We start from the raw sequence: 15,963 nt of genomic DNA, 5'->3' as shown, positions 1-15,963 counted from the left end.
GAATTTTTATTTTATAAGTATGTATTATTGAGATACTTGATATTTGTTCTTTACAACTCAGATGTTACCCGGGAAACACCTATGAAATGAATATTTATTTATTTATTTATTTATTTATTTATTTATTTATTTACATTTATTCACTTTTAAGAGAGAGAGACAGAGCACAAGTGGGGGAGGGACAGAGAGAGAGGGAGACACCGGGAAACACCTATGAAATGAATATTTATTTATTTATTTATTTATTTATTTATTTATTTATTTACATTTATTCACTTTTAAGAGAGAGAGACAGAGCACAAGTTGGGGAGGGACAGAGAGAGAGGGAGACACAGATTCCGAAGCAGGCTTCAGGCTACGAGCTTCAGCACAGAGTCTGACACAGGGCTCGAACTCACAAACCACGAGATCATGACCTGAGTCATGATGAAATGTAAGTAGCATTACTTACATCGGACGCTTAACCGACTGAGCCACCCAGGCACCCCTGTGAAATGAGTTTTGATTATTCACGGACAGTTGGAAAATCTTAGCATACTTCCTGCAACTAAAACAATAGATATCTCTATTATTTTATTTAAAGAAAATGAGTTTTGGCATACTGAACTTTTTCTCCAGCAATAAAAAGAATTTCATTAGAATATTAATGTCATAACAAAAATGTGGATGTAGAAAGCTCATTAGCCTTTGTTAGATCACTTTGGAGAACCTAAAATATAGACTCACACTGCTAACTCAATCTTTATTTTTTCCCTTTTATCTTGATAAGGTAGAAAAAGAGTATAGCTTTCAGCTTTTCCAGTTTGCATGGTTTCTCAGTTTATAAAGATCTTTCCTTAAAGCATCTCTTGGACTTGCCTCTTCACTACCCTCATAGATGTGAACGTTGTTGACCCCTACACCTTACACGTGCGTCACTGCCCTACCCCCACGCTCAGGTGTGTCCATCCCAGAAGTCCTAGGCATAGCGCCTGAATATTTGCCTTTGCCGCGTCAACACTTATGTGGCTCCCTATCAGTTACTTGTCATACCTAAACACTCTGTCTGTGTTATCTGACCCATCTATCTATTTAGCTTTAACTCTTTACCATTAGAAGGAATGAGCCCTTCGTAACAGTTAGATTGACCTTGTGCACACGTGCACACATATGACGTCATCCTTGCTCTCTCCATTTACTCCTGCAGCTGTCCCCTCCTGGAATGGCCGTACCCATCATTTCAAGTGTCCAAATCCTACTTATTTTTCAAATCCTTATTCTTAACTGGTACAGCTAAAGTTAATGCCCTCCTTTTACAAGATGCCCATAGCTGCTGCTTCTTTTTTTGATGTGCTAAGTTTATCTTCAAATTAATATTTGAACATTTTCTTCATTTTAATTCCTAATATAGGAATTGTTGATAGGTAGAACCCATATAATCAAAAGCGCTTTGTGATCCTCTATTATTATTATTATTATTAATTTTTAAGTTTATTATCTTGAGAGACTGAGAAAGAGAGAGCATGGGAGGGGCAGAGATAGAGGGGGAGAGAGAGAATCCCAAGCAGGCTCCACACTGTCAGTGCAGAGCCAGGTGTGGGGCTCAAACTCAAAAACGGTGAGATTGTGACCTCAGCTGAAATCAAGAGTCAGATGCTTAACTGACCGAGCCACCCAACTGCCTCCTACAAGTTACTTTATAAAAGACTGTAGGGGCGCCTGGGTGGCGCAGTCGGTTAAGCGTCCGACTTCAGCCAGGTCACTATCTCGCGGTCCGTGGGTTTGAGCCCCGCGTCAGGCTCTGGGCTGATGGCTCAGAGCCTGGAGCCTGTTTCTGATTCTGTGTCTCCCTCTCTCTCTGCCCCTCCCCCGTTCATGCTCTGTCTCTCTCTGCCCCAGAAATAAATAAACGTTGAAAAAAAAAAATTAAAAAAAAAAAGACTATAGCATTTATAGCAAAAAAAAAAGTGAGTATAGATAAAACACTGACAGGATGCTAGGTGAATCTAGGTATAGGAAGTGGGATATTCGTTGTCCATTCAACTTTCAGTAGCTTAACATTTTTTTTTTTGAAATAAAAAGTTGGGAAAAAATTACTCCTGTATTTAACTCTTTCACTAATAAAGTTTACAGAATGTTACTTTGAGTGGCTCATTTTATTACAGTCTTCATGGTTATTAGGCACTTGAATTATGTCCATGCCTGAGTTCTTAATGTTGCTGTCACTCTCTCAGTATCGTGTGCCACTCTCTCAGTATTTGAACTTTGTGTCCTATTTTAATCCTTGGAAAATTCACTCAGTGACTTCTGAAACCAGCATGTTTCATGATAAGTAATACAGTGAGTTAATGCATCTCTGTGGGATAGCAGAATATTTGACTTAGGGTATTTGTTACATCCTAGCTACCTGCCTGCTTTAGCTCTGTTGAGGGAGTTTGGAGCTGATAATGAGATTTCATGTTTGGAATAGGTAGGCCTGTATGTGACCATCAACAGTCCGTATGCCAGTTTGTGTAAGAATTTTGTATCGGTTCCTGGGAGCCTGCTTTTACTCTTCAGGGTCTGGACTAGAATATATTGCAGAGAACAAGACTGCCTGTTTATCTTTGGAGACCATAGCAAACATGGTGATATTGGTCAAAAATCTGTACCTTTTGGGGGCACCTGGGTGGCTTAGTCAGTTAAGCGTCCAACTCTTGATTTCATCTCGGGTTGTAATCTCACGGTTTTGGGGATTGAGGCCGTGTTGGGCTCTGTGCTGACAGCACAGAAGCTGCTTGGGATTTTCTCTCTCTCTCTCTCTCTCTCTCTCTCTCTCTCTCTCTGCCCCTCCTCTCCTCGTGCTCCCTCTCTCTCCAAAATAAATAAAGAAACTTAAAAAAAAAAATCTGTAGCTCTTGAGTTGGAGGCAGACAGTACTAGAATGTCACTCAGGACAGCCGTGTCAGCTCTACCAGATGGTGTCAGAACAGATATTCTTGGGGCTGGGGGTGGCAGGGTGCCTGTGGGTTGGGTTTTGAAAGTGGAGATGAATATGAATTGGTCCAGAGGAATTCTGAGTGCCTCTTAGTGGGGAGAAATGTGCATGGAAGCGAGCATACTGAGTTGAGAGTGTGCCTGGGAAGGAAGAGGTGCTATTTTACTGAGCACCAACTGTGTGTTAGGCACTGTACCAGGTTTCTTGTTTAATCTTTGAAATAGCTCAGGGTCCATGTGTAAGTTCATACGGGCATTTTCACACATATGGAAACAGTCGTAGGAAGTCAGGTAGCTGCCCCAGGATCATCTGCTGGCTCCTGGTGGGGAAGATTGGGAATGCTCACACACCCATGCTCCTTGACACGGTGTCTCCTGACCTTCTCAGTTAGTTAGTGGAAACTATATGTGCTAACTTGATGAGAAGAGAGGAGTTCTCATGAATAGTGAGAGTGACGTTTGGAGAAGTCTCCTTTTCCCCCACCATCCCATCCTTTAAATGGGACTGTCAACTGATGGAATTAGACACATAGTATAATACATGGCCTCTTCTGGACTGGAAACCTTCTATAAGTTTTCAGTGCTTCTGACAACAATCTCTCAAGGTAGATGAAGAAATGGGGGTTCACCTCTTGCACTGTTGGTGGGAATGCAAATTGGTGCAGCCACTCTGGAAAACAGTGTAGAGGCTCCTCAGAAAATTGAAAATAGACCTACCCTATGACCCAGCAATAGCACTGCTAGGAATTTACCCAAGGGATACAGGAGTACTGATGCATAGGGGCACTTGTACCCCAATGTTTAGAGTAGCACTCTCAACAATAGCCAAATTATGGAAAGAGCCTAAATGTCCATCAACTGATGAATGGATAAAGAAATTGTGGTTTATATACACAATGGAGTACTATGTGGCAAGGAGAAAGAATGAAATATGGCCCTTTGTAGCAACGTGGATGGAACTGGAGACTGTGATGCTGAGTGAAATAAGCCATACAGAGAAAGACAGATACCATATAGTTTCACTCTTATGTGGATCCTGAGAAACTTAACAGAAACCCATGGGGGAGGGGAAGGAAAAAAAAATGTTAGAGTGGGAGAGAGCCAAAGCATAAGAGACTCTTAAAAACTGAGAACAAACTGAGGGTTGATGGGGGGTGGGAGGGAGGGGAGGGTGGGTGATGGGTATTGAGGAGGGCACCTGTTGGGATGAGCACTGGGTGTTGTATGGAAACCAATTTGACAATAAATTTCATATATTGAAAAAAAAAAAAAGAAATGGGGGTTCAAGAGAAGTGAAGAGACATTGCTAAGATCATACCTTTTTCTGATTCCAAAGCCCACTTCTACTGAGTCTCTGCACATGGGTAGTGTGGTCAGGGGTACAGACGGGAAGAAGCGAGACACTCGTGGCCCTGTGCTTGGTGTTGCAAAGAGAGCTGGGCATGAGTAAACTCTTCTATAGGCAGACTGTGATGAGTCCATTCCAAAGATTATGGGAAATCAGAGGAAGCACAAGTTTAATTTTCCAGTCCCACCTTTCCCTCCCAGAATTGTCTTTTTTTTTTTTTTTCCTTCCTTAGTGGTCAGTGACTGATTCTAAGACTTAACCCTCCCAGAGCCCCTGCCCCAGTCAAACCCTCCAGAATTCCCTTCACGTAAAGAATGTTTTGAAAATGCAGATATTAACATACTATCTTCGATGTTTAACCTGTTGCATTTTAAAGGGCTTAAAGAGAGAGTTTCTTTGGGAATTTTTACCCGCTTACATTAACCACTTATGTTTACTATTTTCCCACAGCTTAATTTCTCTATTTTAATGCATGTCCCTCATGAGGCAGTTCAACTGTTGAAGAGGTTAGAACAAGCCTTTAAAAATTTTTTTTTAATGTTTATTTATTTTTGAGAGAGAGAGAGAGAGACGGAGGGAGGGAGGGAGAGGGGCAGAGAGAGTGGGAGACACAATCCAAAGCAGGCTCCATACTCCAAGCTGTCAGCACAGAGCCGGACGCAGGGCTTGAACCCACAGACTCATGGGCTGTAAATTCATGACCTGAGGCAAAGTCAGCCGCCTGCACAACCAACCGAGCCACCCAGGTGCCGCAGAGCAAGCCTTATTTTGCTTTACTTTGTTCAGCGATTCCTTCTAAGCATGTATGAGCTCTACCATGGAGGAAATTGAGCCTGATTCTAATACCATCGGTAAAAACTTTACTTCCATAATTCTCCTCATTAACAGTAACATGTCACCAAAGTGGATTTTCTGATAAATACAGTGAAGAATTTCTGCTGTTAAAAACAGGGCCTTTTCCATTAGGAGGGTTCTGTATGCCTGGCACTAAAAGTTTCTTGAGCTGCCTCTGGGGTCATGCGTTGGTGCCAGGACCTCAGATAGGGATTTGTGAGGACACGTGACACATTGTATCGATGTTCTAATATCCGGGCAGACACAGCCCTTCCGGCTTCACCGGTACAGGAAAGCAGGGCTCACGCTCTGAAACTCAGCTTCCTGATTGACTCTGGACTCCCTGCAGAGCCGTAGCCTAGGATTGGAGGACCAAGAGTAGAAGCTGGTGTGGTCATTGGTCTGGCTCAGGAAACGGAGGGCGTGGTCAATTGTTTGATCTTTTTGAGTCCCAATTATGATTTAGAAAGCCAAAACCCAACTTGGAACTGAGATCTGCTGATCTTCCCTAATTATGTCATTGTTAGATAACTGAGTTTTTCTTTGAGCTGAAGTGACATGTATAATAAGACATTAATTTCACTTCTCTTACTTTGTGATAATTTCCCCCAGGTTCCAGTATTGCGTAATCCATGAAGAAGGTACAGTTAACTTGTAAATTGAATTCAGTAGAGCAAATGATAGTGCATGGATTTTCTTTCTTTTCTTTTTTTTAACAACAAACACAACAAAATTATTTTAAGTGGTATAAAACTTGTTAAATGAATAGCAACATATGGGTGTGAATATAATAATTTTTAATTGACTTTAATATATCTTCAGCTAGTTAGTACTTTTTGATATTTAGATTAACCTTTCCTAAACATTTTATTGTCTGTTCAGAATGGAGATTGAGAATTCCAGACATTTTACTATTCCCCTGGCGTTCTTTTTTAACCCTTTATGCTCTAATCTCTATGGAATTACAGATGATTAAAACCATTAAGGATTGTAGGGGAGCTTGGGTGGCTCAATTGGTTGAGTGTCCCACTTTTGATTTTGGCTCAGGTCATGATCCCAGGGTGGAGGGATTGAGCCCTGTGTAGGGCTCCTCACTGAGCATGGAGTCTGCCTAAGATTCTCTCTCTTTCTCTCTCCCCTGTGTAGGGCTCCTCACTGAGCATGGAGTCTGCCTAAGATTCTCTCTCTTTCTCTCTCCCTCTCCCTCCCTTTCCTCCTTACCCCTACTCATGCCTCTCTCTAAAATAAAAATTAAAATAGTAAAGTGAAATAAAATAAAATAATAAAACAAAACCATTAAGAGTTGTGGACATCCTCCACCCTGATAATACCAGCCACACTGGCATTGTCTGGGAGCAGGTGCCAGCCAGACTTGCTGAATTGTAATCTGGGTGAACCCCCCACCTGCTCTGCAGGGACTCTCCCCTTTACCTGTCTTCTTCCCACTTCTTTTCGTTAACCTGTAAAGAATCCTGCACATCTAAAAAGAATATGAAAATGGGGGAATCTGAATGCCTGGCTTATCCTTCCAGCTCTTCTGTGGATCAGCTTTATGACCTAAGCAATTCACTTAATTCTTGACACATTAATCTCCTTAGCTGCAGTTAGGGAATCATTCTTAACCTTCTTCCGTTATGGGACCGTAGTGAGGAAAAACTGGAATAATCACATTTTTAAATGCTTTAAAAATAAAATATACTTGGCGTAAGATACAGGAAACCTCTGACAAAGTGTAACATTTACAGGATTATTTGAAATTCTGATTACGAAGGCGTATATATGTTGCAACGCCACATTTTACTATGTTTTGTTAATCCTTAGTTATATTATTAGCAGTCAGTAATATGCTGTAAGGGTTTTTTCTTTCTTTCTTTTTTTTTCTTTTTTCCTCAACAATCTCCTTGTTGCCCTAAAGAAAAGCCCAGAGCCTCTCAAATGATGCTCAGCTGGGGGTCTGCACTCACACGGCCTCCCCGCCTGGCTGGCTGCATCCGAGTAACCTTTTGCTGAGGTTTGGCCTCCAGATGTGACATGGGGCTCTGCAAGTCTCCAGCTGCGGCTCTGGGCTGCTGAGAGCGGCTGTGGGAAAGGGGTGGGGGCGAGGGGGCGTGGTCACTGCCCTGTAGAATCCCTGGTAATCCTTGCACCGCTGGCAGACGCTACGTCACGTCTTTTATCTCTTCTGGCTCGCCCGGGTTTCATCATGTTGCCTAACAGCCCTCCTTTAAAAAAAGAAAAAAGGGAGCCAGAGTGGGGAGAGCCACCAGTTGAACTGTGTGAAAGAGGTTGACTTCACTGTCTTCTCTCCAGCTGCTGCTCCCTGAGACAAAGAAGTATTATTTGAAAGAAAATGAATATGCCGCGGCCGCTGCCCTGCACGGTCCTGAGCGTGAGGGGAGAGCAGTTGTTTTATCTGGGTGGCTCTCGCCAGTAGGGTGATGTCAGTCTGCTCCCCCTGGGCTGTGGTCAGACAGGAGACGGTCCCACGTAGCCGCCGTAGCCGCCGAGAGGCTTTTGGTGGGGGGTGGGAACCAAGCTGTGGTTTTTTTTTTTGATTTAGGTTCAAACATGATAAAAGGGATGGGGAAGGGAGTAGAACCTAAAGTCTTAAACACAGCGACGATTTAAATTGTGGAAGAAAGGTTTTGAGTATGGAAGGCAATACAGATTTTTGTGGAAAATCTGCCCTTTTTAAGGGTAAGGGCAAGATAACTTTTTTTAGTACACTCCTACCTTCCCCTTCTCCGTAAACACGAAGACACTGTCATTTCAGCCTTGTGCTGTTTGACTAATCTCCATAAAATGATAGTCAATACCATGATTTTCATGAATTCCTTGTGAGGCGGGCCACAGTCTTGAATGCAGTCACAAATCCTTGTGTGGCGATTGGCTCACAGAGCTGGTGAAGCGATGCGGTGACCGGGAGCTGAGGGACCCGGGTTCCAAAGCTGCCTCTGCTTTTCCCTGGAATCCCTTATGGTCACTGAACCAAATTAGTTGTCTCACCTCCATGTTGAAGACCTTGGCCTTCATCATCTCCTTGTATGAGGGTCGAATCTGCATTTTGTGGACCAGATGATGGTTATTTCCAGTTTCAGTGTACTAACTACAGTGTTCTTAGGGTATTTGAATACGTGAGTGAAACTTGAACACTGAGAATTGGAAGTCTCCTTGATTTTTAATCACATCCCTTTCAAGGATGAGGTAAATTAGTTAAGCATACATAGTGGAATCACTTTTTTCTTCTATTGTGTAAGGTGTGTCCTATAAAAGTTGAGTATTTCTTCATCGGCAGCTAAAGTGTGACTTAACATTGGAAGATAGCCCTTACGTAAAATGGAGGAGACATTTAGAGCAAAAGTTAAGCCATTAAGGTGGTACAATCAAATCACTTAATTTTACAAATGAAGAAACAGGCTAATGAGACCAGTGCTGTTTTGAAGGCCCTCCAGTTTGGTTCCATATTGTATCCAGTCTAAGACCAACCATTATTTCACGTCCCACTAAGAAAGAAACTGTCTCGCTTTTGAAAATATGCTAATTGAATGTAAGACAAACTTTAATCTCAGCTATATTAAAATGTAGCAAGTAAGGAGTCTTAGAATCTGTGCAGGATTCTGAAACTAGGCCACATGTCCCTGGGTCTTGTCCCCATGCCTTGCTTTCCCTCCACCGTATTCTGACTAGAAAGCAGAATTTTCTTCTGATATTTCACCAGAATCATTATATGGCACATCATAAAGCTAAGCGGTTTTCTTTATCTTTCTGTTCAACTCTTTTTTTTTTCCCATTGAAATTAATAGATGCTGATTTTTATGAAATTTTGGGCCAAAAATCTTTGCTCATCTCCAGTTGGAAGACATATTTAAGGAATATTTTTGATCCCTATGTTAGAACTGCTACCAGGACTGAGAACAGCAGTTATGTAATCTTTGCATGTGTTGGGCATTTTCTTAGTAACCCATCCCTATATAAAGAGGCCAAATGCATTTTAAAAACTAAACTTCCTTTGTTACAATCATATATATATATATATTTTTTTTTTTTCTTTTTTTTAAAGTTGACAATCCTAGTGAGACCAGCTTGAGAAACTTAAAACACTGAGTTCCTTGGATCTCCTTTCTCCTGTTTATTTCTCAAAAAGATACTTTTCTTTTTCAGTTACCAAATCATTGTGAAATTTAGAATATACGCTAATTCAAGTGCAAAAAGTCTTTTACACCTCAGATTAAGTTCCTTTTGTTCTGTATTCTTTCCTTCCCTGCATGTGGTCAGAGTCTGTTAGGTCATTTGCTTTTTCACAGCACTTGCCCTCAGCATGCAAGGGGGGCTCACACACGGTCTGATTAAAAGCTGAGCTGGACCTTAATATAAACCTTGGTGAAGGGTTCCCTTGGTGAATCCAAGTGCCTACCTGACCTGTTTTTTGCTTAAATTAATAGTTTTTTTTTTTTAATTACCCAACTTTAACATTGTAGAGAGCTGTAGCTATAATAACACAAGGTTTATTTTCATTCCAGGGAAAATTAATGGATGCTTGTTCTCATTGAACAGTTCAGCGTGAAAAACTTGAGATAGGAAAGGAACTAATGATACTGGAGTCTTTTGTCATCTACTTATAAATATTTTTTTATTTTTTAGTGGTGAGGGTAACAGCTTTAGTAGAGATATTCACATACCAATACAATTCACCCATTTAGCATATACAGCCCAGTGGTTTTGAGTATATTCACAGATTGTGCAACTTTCACCACAATCCATTTTAGAGCATTTTTTAAAATCTCTATTTATTTATTTTTGAGAGAGAGTGGGCAGGGGGGCAGCAAGAGGAAGACACAGAATCTGAAGCGCAGGCTCCAGGCTCTGAGCTGTCAGCACAGCTGGGTGCGGGACTCGAACCCACGAATCTTGAGATCATAACCTGAGCTGAAGTGGATGCTTAACCCACTGAGCCACCCAGCCCCCGCCCCCCCCCCCCCCCAATCCATGTTAGAACATTTTCATCACTCCCAAAAGAAACCCTCCACTCCCTGGCAGTCACTTCCCATTGCTCCTCCTTGCAGCCTCCAGCACTAATCTATTTTTTGTGTCTTTAATTTGCCTATTCTGGACATTTCATGTAAATGGAATCAGTAGCAGCCCTTTGTGTCTGGCTGCCTTCACTGAACGTACTGTTTTCTAGGTTCATCCATGTTGCAGCATGAATCCGTACTTCATTGCTTTTTATGGCTGAATAATGTTCCATCTTCTGGATAGACATGTTTTCTGTACCCACTTGTCAGTTGGGGGACATTTGGGTTTTTGGCTATTACGAATAATGCTGTGACCATTCATGTATAAGTATTTATATGAACATATGTTTTAATTTCTCCTGGTTGTATGCCTCCGAGTGAGGTTGCTGGGTCATGCGGTAACTTGATGTTTAACCATTTGGGGAACTGCCCAAAATTGTTTTCCATGGCAGTTGCACCATTTTGTGTTCATACCAGCAGTGCACAAAGGTTCCAAATGCCCCACGTTCTTGTCAACACTTGTTCTTTTCTGTCTTCTGATGAGCCCTCCTGGTGTGTGTGTAGTGGTGTCTCATTGTGGTTTTTATTTGTGTTTGATTTGTGATGGCTAATGATAGCCATCTTTCTTTGAGGTGATAGATAATCTTTCTTTGAGAAATGTCTATTTAGGTCTTTTCCTATTTTTATTTTTTAATTTTTTTAATGTTTATTTATTTTTGAGACATAGAGCACAAGTGGGGGAGGGGCAGAGAGAGAGGGAGACATAGAATCCCAAGCAGGCTCCAGGCTCTGAGCTGTCAGGACAGAGCCTGACGCAGGGCTTGAACTCATCAACTGCGAGATCATGACCCGAGCCAGAGTCGAATGCTCAACTGATTGAGCCACCCTGGTGCCCCATAGATCTTTTCCTATTTTTAAATTGAGTTCTTTTTATTGCTGAGTTCTGAGAGGTTTTTTTTTTTTATAATATTCTTTTTTTTTTAAATTTTTTTTCAACGTTTTTATTTATTTTTGGGACAGAGAGAGACAGAGCATGAACAGGGGAGGGGCAGAGAGAGAGGGAGACACAGAATCGGAAACAGGCTCCAGGCCCTGAGCCATCAGCCCAGAGCCCGACGCGGGGCTCGAACTCATGGACCGCGAGATCGTGACCTGGCTGAAGTCGGGCGCTCAACCGACTGTGCCACCCAGGCGCCCCTAAATAATATTCTTAACTAAAACTTTTAATATTCTTTATTCTCACAACTTTGATCTGTAACATATCCTATAACTCTCTCACCTGGGCACCCGATTGCCATGCCTCATTTATTCATTCAGTCAATGTTTACCATCCATTTACTATGTGGAAGGTATTGTGCTCTGCATTCTTGAGTATATGAAATGAATTAAATGTCTCCTGTTTCAAGGAGCATAAAACAAGGTAGGAAGGGAAGTATCATAGGGATAAATTTCTATGGGTATTCAGAAGAAGAGATGACTTTATTTTTATTTTAGAGAGAGGTGTGTGTGTGTGTGTGTGTGTGTGCGCGCGCGCGTGCATGCACGCACGTGCACACATGAGAGCCAGGGAGGGGCAGAGAGAGAGAGAGAATCTTAAGCAAGGTCCTTGCTCAACATGGAGCCCAACTTGAGGCTTGATCCCACAACCCTGGGATCATGACATGAGCTGAAATCAAGAGCTGAATGCTCACCCAAGAGAGATAGCTTTAAGATTGAGGAGTCAAGGAAGACAGTCTGCAGGAGGAGGCATTTTAAGTGGCCTTTGCCGGATGCGTAGGATTTAAGTGTAAGAAGAAGATTGGAGGAAGAAGCCCTGGGGTTAGAGAGTGAGGTCTTTATGCTGTGGTGTCCAGTCTAGTTTAACCTCTAGGGCTGACATTTCCAGAGTTCACAAAGGGGGATACTAGGAGCAAAGGCTGAGAGGGTCATGGGGCCACTTGTTGGTTATAAATGGAGAAGCAGCCTGCAGGGTATCTCATCAGTGACTGGCAAGCCCCCGCCGTTTGGGGTTACAGTGGGTTGAGCTAGCCAGAACGCTGCTGTGGGAGACTGAGTTTACAGAAATGTGTAGGAGCATGGGGGTGGGGGTGAGTAAAATCGGCACAGCCGTGTTTCTGGCTTGGAGACAGACAAGTGCTTTAGAGGATACAGAGGTCTGTAGTGAAGAAATTTGTGTGAACTTTGTTTAATCTTGTGGTTTCCAAGTTACAAGTTGACTATGGGTTCGCTTTTTAGTTTTTTAAACCTATGGCACCTGAGACACACACTGTGCCTTTTGCTGCCTTGGTTTGGTGTTAAACAAGGAGTAATCGCTTAGTAAATGTTGGCTGGTTTGTACTTGATCCCTTACAGGGCTGTGGATCAGAGTTGGGTCGCTAATTCGGAGGGCTGCAGGAGAGTTAGGTGTTAGCTAGTCCAGCCCCCTTGTTGGAGGCAGGACTTCGAGGGGAAGCGTGTGCCCATATTCTCCTGGTTCTAAATAAAGTGACAGTGTCCTGCCAGTGTCTTGACTCTCAGACTATGTGTTCTCCTTGATTTTACTAAAATTATTTTAACCTTCCTTTGCCACTTATACAATAATAGTAGCAAATCCTACTTTATAATAAAAGGAGTTGGACTAGTGTCCTTGAGTGGGGGCCTCAAAATGAATGAAGGTGTCTCACTGACCAGACCTGTTTCTGCACTTCTAACTGTGGATTCCTTCCCTTATACCCTCAGTTCCTCTGCTGTAAGCCACATGTGGGCCTTGCACAGCATTTACAAGGAGATGTCATTCTGATAGGCCGAGGGCACGGGTTCTTGTTTGCACTAAGCCTGTTAACCCTGGATAGTTCCCTGCATGTCTGGGCACACGGTTTTCTCTGTCCATTGAGGCAATCCAAGTGTACAAGAACCACTTGGGGAAGAACCACCCCTGGGTCCTCTGTGGGTCCTTTACCCTCCAGGTTAGAAATCCCAGTTTTCAGGGGATTCCTGTAGACTTTCTTCTCTCTGTGTCAGACACCAGCGATTTCGGTCTTAAAGATAAGCGGGGCATTCGTTGGATGAATGTAGACTGCCAACAAACACAAACAAGCTTATGTTAAGATGGAAATTGGGGAGTAGAGTGGGAACGTTGTTCTTACTGCAAGAGTTTTGCTTTTTGCTTAGCAGTGTATTCTAGTGTTGTGATGAGTGACTTTTTTTGGGGGGGGGATTTGAATTTGTTGCTGTGGTGGTAGGTTTCCATGGCAACTGCTGCCGTTCCACATCTGGCATCTGATAAAATGGTTCCCAAAGCCCAGGGGTCCACACAGAGCCGGACTACTCCTCCCCACAGAAGCTGCCAAGGATGTGGAGAAACACAGGGTGGCGGGCATGGTGGCTCTCTGTGCCATGTTGAGGAGACTTGATTTGCAATTGCTGAGTTCCTGGGGGTTGTCATCAGGGCTGCTCCGAAAGTTAGCTGGGCTACTGACGTGTTTTACATTGGAAATTCCCCTTCCCTTTCTGTGGAGGAGGATGGTATAAGAGAGGGGGGTGTATTTGGAAAGAATATTTTCTGATTTATCACAGTATAAATATTAGTTAGCATGTCTTTTTTGTTTGCTTTGTAAAATTTTTTATTTTTTTTTTTATTTTAGAGAGTGAGCGAGCACAAGTGTGGGGGAGAGAGGCAGAGGGGAAGAGGGAGAGAGAGAATCTTAAGCAGGCTCCACACTTAGTGCAGAGCCTGATGTGGGGCTCAGTCTCACAACCCTGGGATCATGATCTGAGCCAAAATCAAGAGTTGGATGCTCAACCAACCGAGCCACCCAGGCTCCCCTGTTTGCTTGCTCCTTTCAATCAAAAATTCATAAATAGGAAGTAGAGGACAAACAAAATCCTGCTGAATGTCTGAATGTGGCAGGGAAGCCTATGGCCTGTTTTTAGCTATTTCTTTAAAATGGAAAGTTCCAGTTTGCTTTGGGGCCAAAATCCCTAAAAGAAATCCTGCCTGGAGGTGTGTTATGGGGTCGCTGTATATTTGCTAGTTTATATCTTGCTGACTCAATTGGCAAAAGTTTTATTTTTCCTGGTAAACATTCAGGAGGTTTTTCCCTCACTCCTTTCCCTAACAAAATCATATTTGTCATATGTGTATGAAGCAAACGACTGTTAAGCCTGTGCACACATCTGTGATGATATGAAAATTAGTGGTGGCAAACAAAGGTTTCCTGTCTTAGGTACCACAAGGTTTCAGATGAAGTTGGCTTTATCCTAATATTTCTCTCAAATTGTGACCGAGTGGAAACAAAATTGGTCAGGCCTTAGAGACCAATAAGAATAGCACAACAAAAGGGTTATTATTTGTGAAAATCTTAGGTCCCCCCCCCCCCTCACCCATATGACTTAGAAAACTTGAAATTTTCTCTTCAAGTAATTATTACTCTTGTTTATAAATGTTAGAAGATATAAAACCTTTATTATAATAAAGGGTCATGCTTATTTTAGTTAATAATGAAGCACAGAGTTACTGCCTGCTGCAAAGCCTTTGTAATTACAGGAATGAAAAACACCAAGATTTGGAGTCCGGTCACAATGTGATTTCTAATTTGAGTGTTCAGCTTTGAAAATGTGTGAGAACTGCACCTGTGCAGGTCAAATCCTATGCAGGAACTTTGTGCTGATAATAGCCAAAACATATTTAATGTGCCATTTTTAGTGTTCTGTAAGAACGAAATGTTTATTTTTCATTAAACAATGTGTTTTTATTTCTTTTAACTTTTGGGGCAAATATGTGAGTTATGAACCTATAAATTTTCCTCATTCTTAAAAAAAAATAACATACCAAAAATGTAATAAAAATGTAACAGGCAAGAAAAGTGAGTTTCTACTCAGGTTCTAATGAAGCCTGTGTTAGGTCATTCTCTTACAGGTACGGGGTTGAAAAGACCTTTATTGTTTTAAATTAACTTTTGAGATGGTTTGTGGTCAATACTTTTACTGTTTTGTTACTTTATTTGTTACTTTTAATTTTAAACTCCACCCTACAGAGTTATTGAAGAAATGGTCATTATGTGACATGATGGAGGGGTTAGCAGTATATAAGTGTATCAAATCAACACATTGTACACCTTAAACTGGCAGTGTTGTATGTCAGTTACATCTCAGTAAAGCTGGGAGAGGGGAATGAGTTATTGTGTAGAAAACCACATTTATGTAAAATGCCTTGTGCTTGGCAGCTAACCTTGCACTCAGGCCGTGTTCTGAGAATGGCAGGCAGCCTGTCATGTGCCAAAACTTTCCACGGGAGTCTTTTTGCAAGGGGTGGGCGGGGAAGCGGGGCGCTGCGGTGGGGCGTTTTTTCTGCTCATTGATGACGACGACCTCTCTCTTTGCGTAGGTGAAGCTGCTCTCAGGGGAGAACCCAGGATGCAGACCCTCCCTGTGGCATCTGCCCTCACCAGTCACCGCACAGGCCCCCCGCCCATCAGTCCCAGCAAGAGGAAGTTCAGCCTGGAGCAAGGGGACGATGGCCTGGACTGTGAAAACGACCATGCTTCCAAGATGAGTCGCATCTTCAACCCCCATCTGTAAGTTCCCTCTTTCTGAAGCGAGGGTCTTCTGGGGTTGGCTTCCGTGCATTCTGTGCTGGGGCCATGTTTCTCTGGCAACTTTGTGCCAGCTGTGAAGTGACAGATGAGCGATGCTTACCTGCCAGGCAGGAGATGAACCGATTGTAACCACTTGTGGAGAGGTGACCTCTTCTTTCCTTCCTCCTGACCCTGTGTGTGTGCTCCCGTGGATGTTAGCTTTCTCCTCTGGCATCTTGGGGGTGGTTGACTGAAGACT

At 42.6% G+C, this 15,963-nt stretch overlaps 1 protein-coding gene across 5 annotated transcripts in view; it reads left to right on the top strand.

The window, feature by feature from the left end:
* Window positions 1–15,963, top strand: part of VGLL4 (vestigial like family member 4) — a 168,431-nt gene that overhangs the window by 110,379 nt on the left and 42,089 nt on the right. For all 5 annotated transcript variants that reach the window (XM_043588137.1, XM_043588139.1, XM_043588136.1 and 2 more), the window contains one exon: window positions 15,515–15,704. In XM_043588137.1, coding sequence (XP_043444072.1) covers window positions 15,515–15,704 — 190 coding nt within the window. The remainder of the gene's footprint in view (window positions 1–15,514; window positions 15,705–15,963) is intronic.

The sequence above is a fragment of the Prionailurus bengalensis genome, chromosome A2 (genome assembly GCF_016509475.1).
Source record: "Prionailurus bengalensis isolate Pbe53 chromosome A2, Fcat_Pben_1.1_paternal_pri, whole genome shotgun sequence".
Lineage (NCBI taxonomy): Eukaryota > Metazoa > Chordata > Mammalia > Carnivora > Felidae > Prionailurus > Prionailurus bengalensis.
Note: the sequence above shows the minus strand (reverse complement) of the source record. Positions and strands in the feature narration are given on the sequence as shown.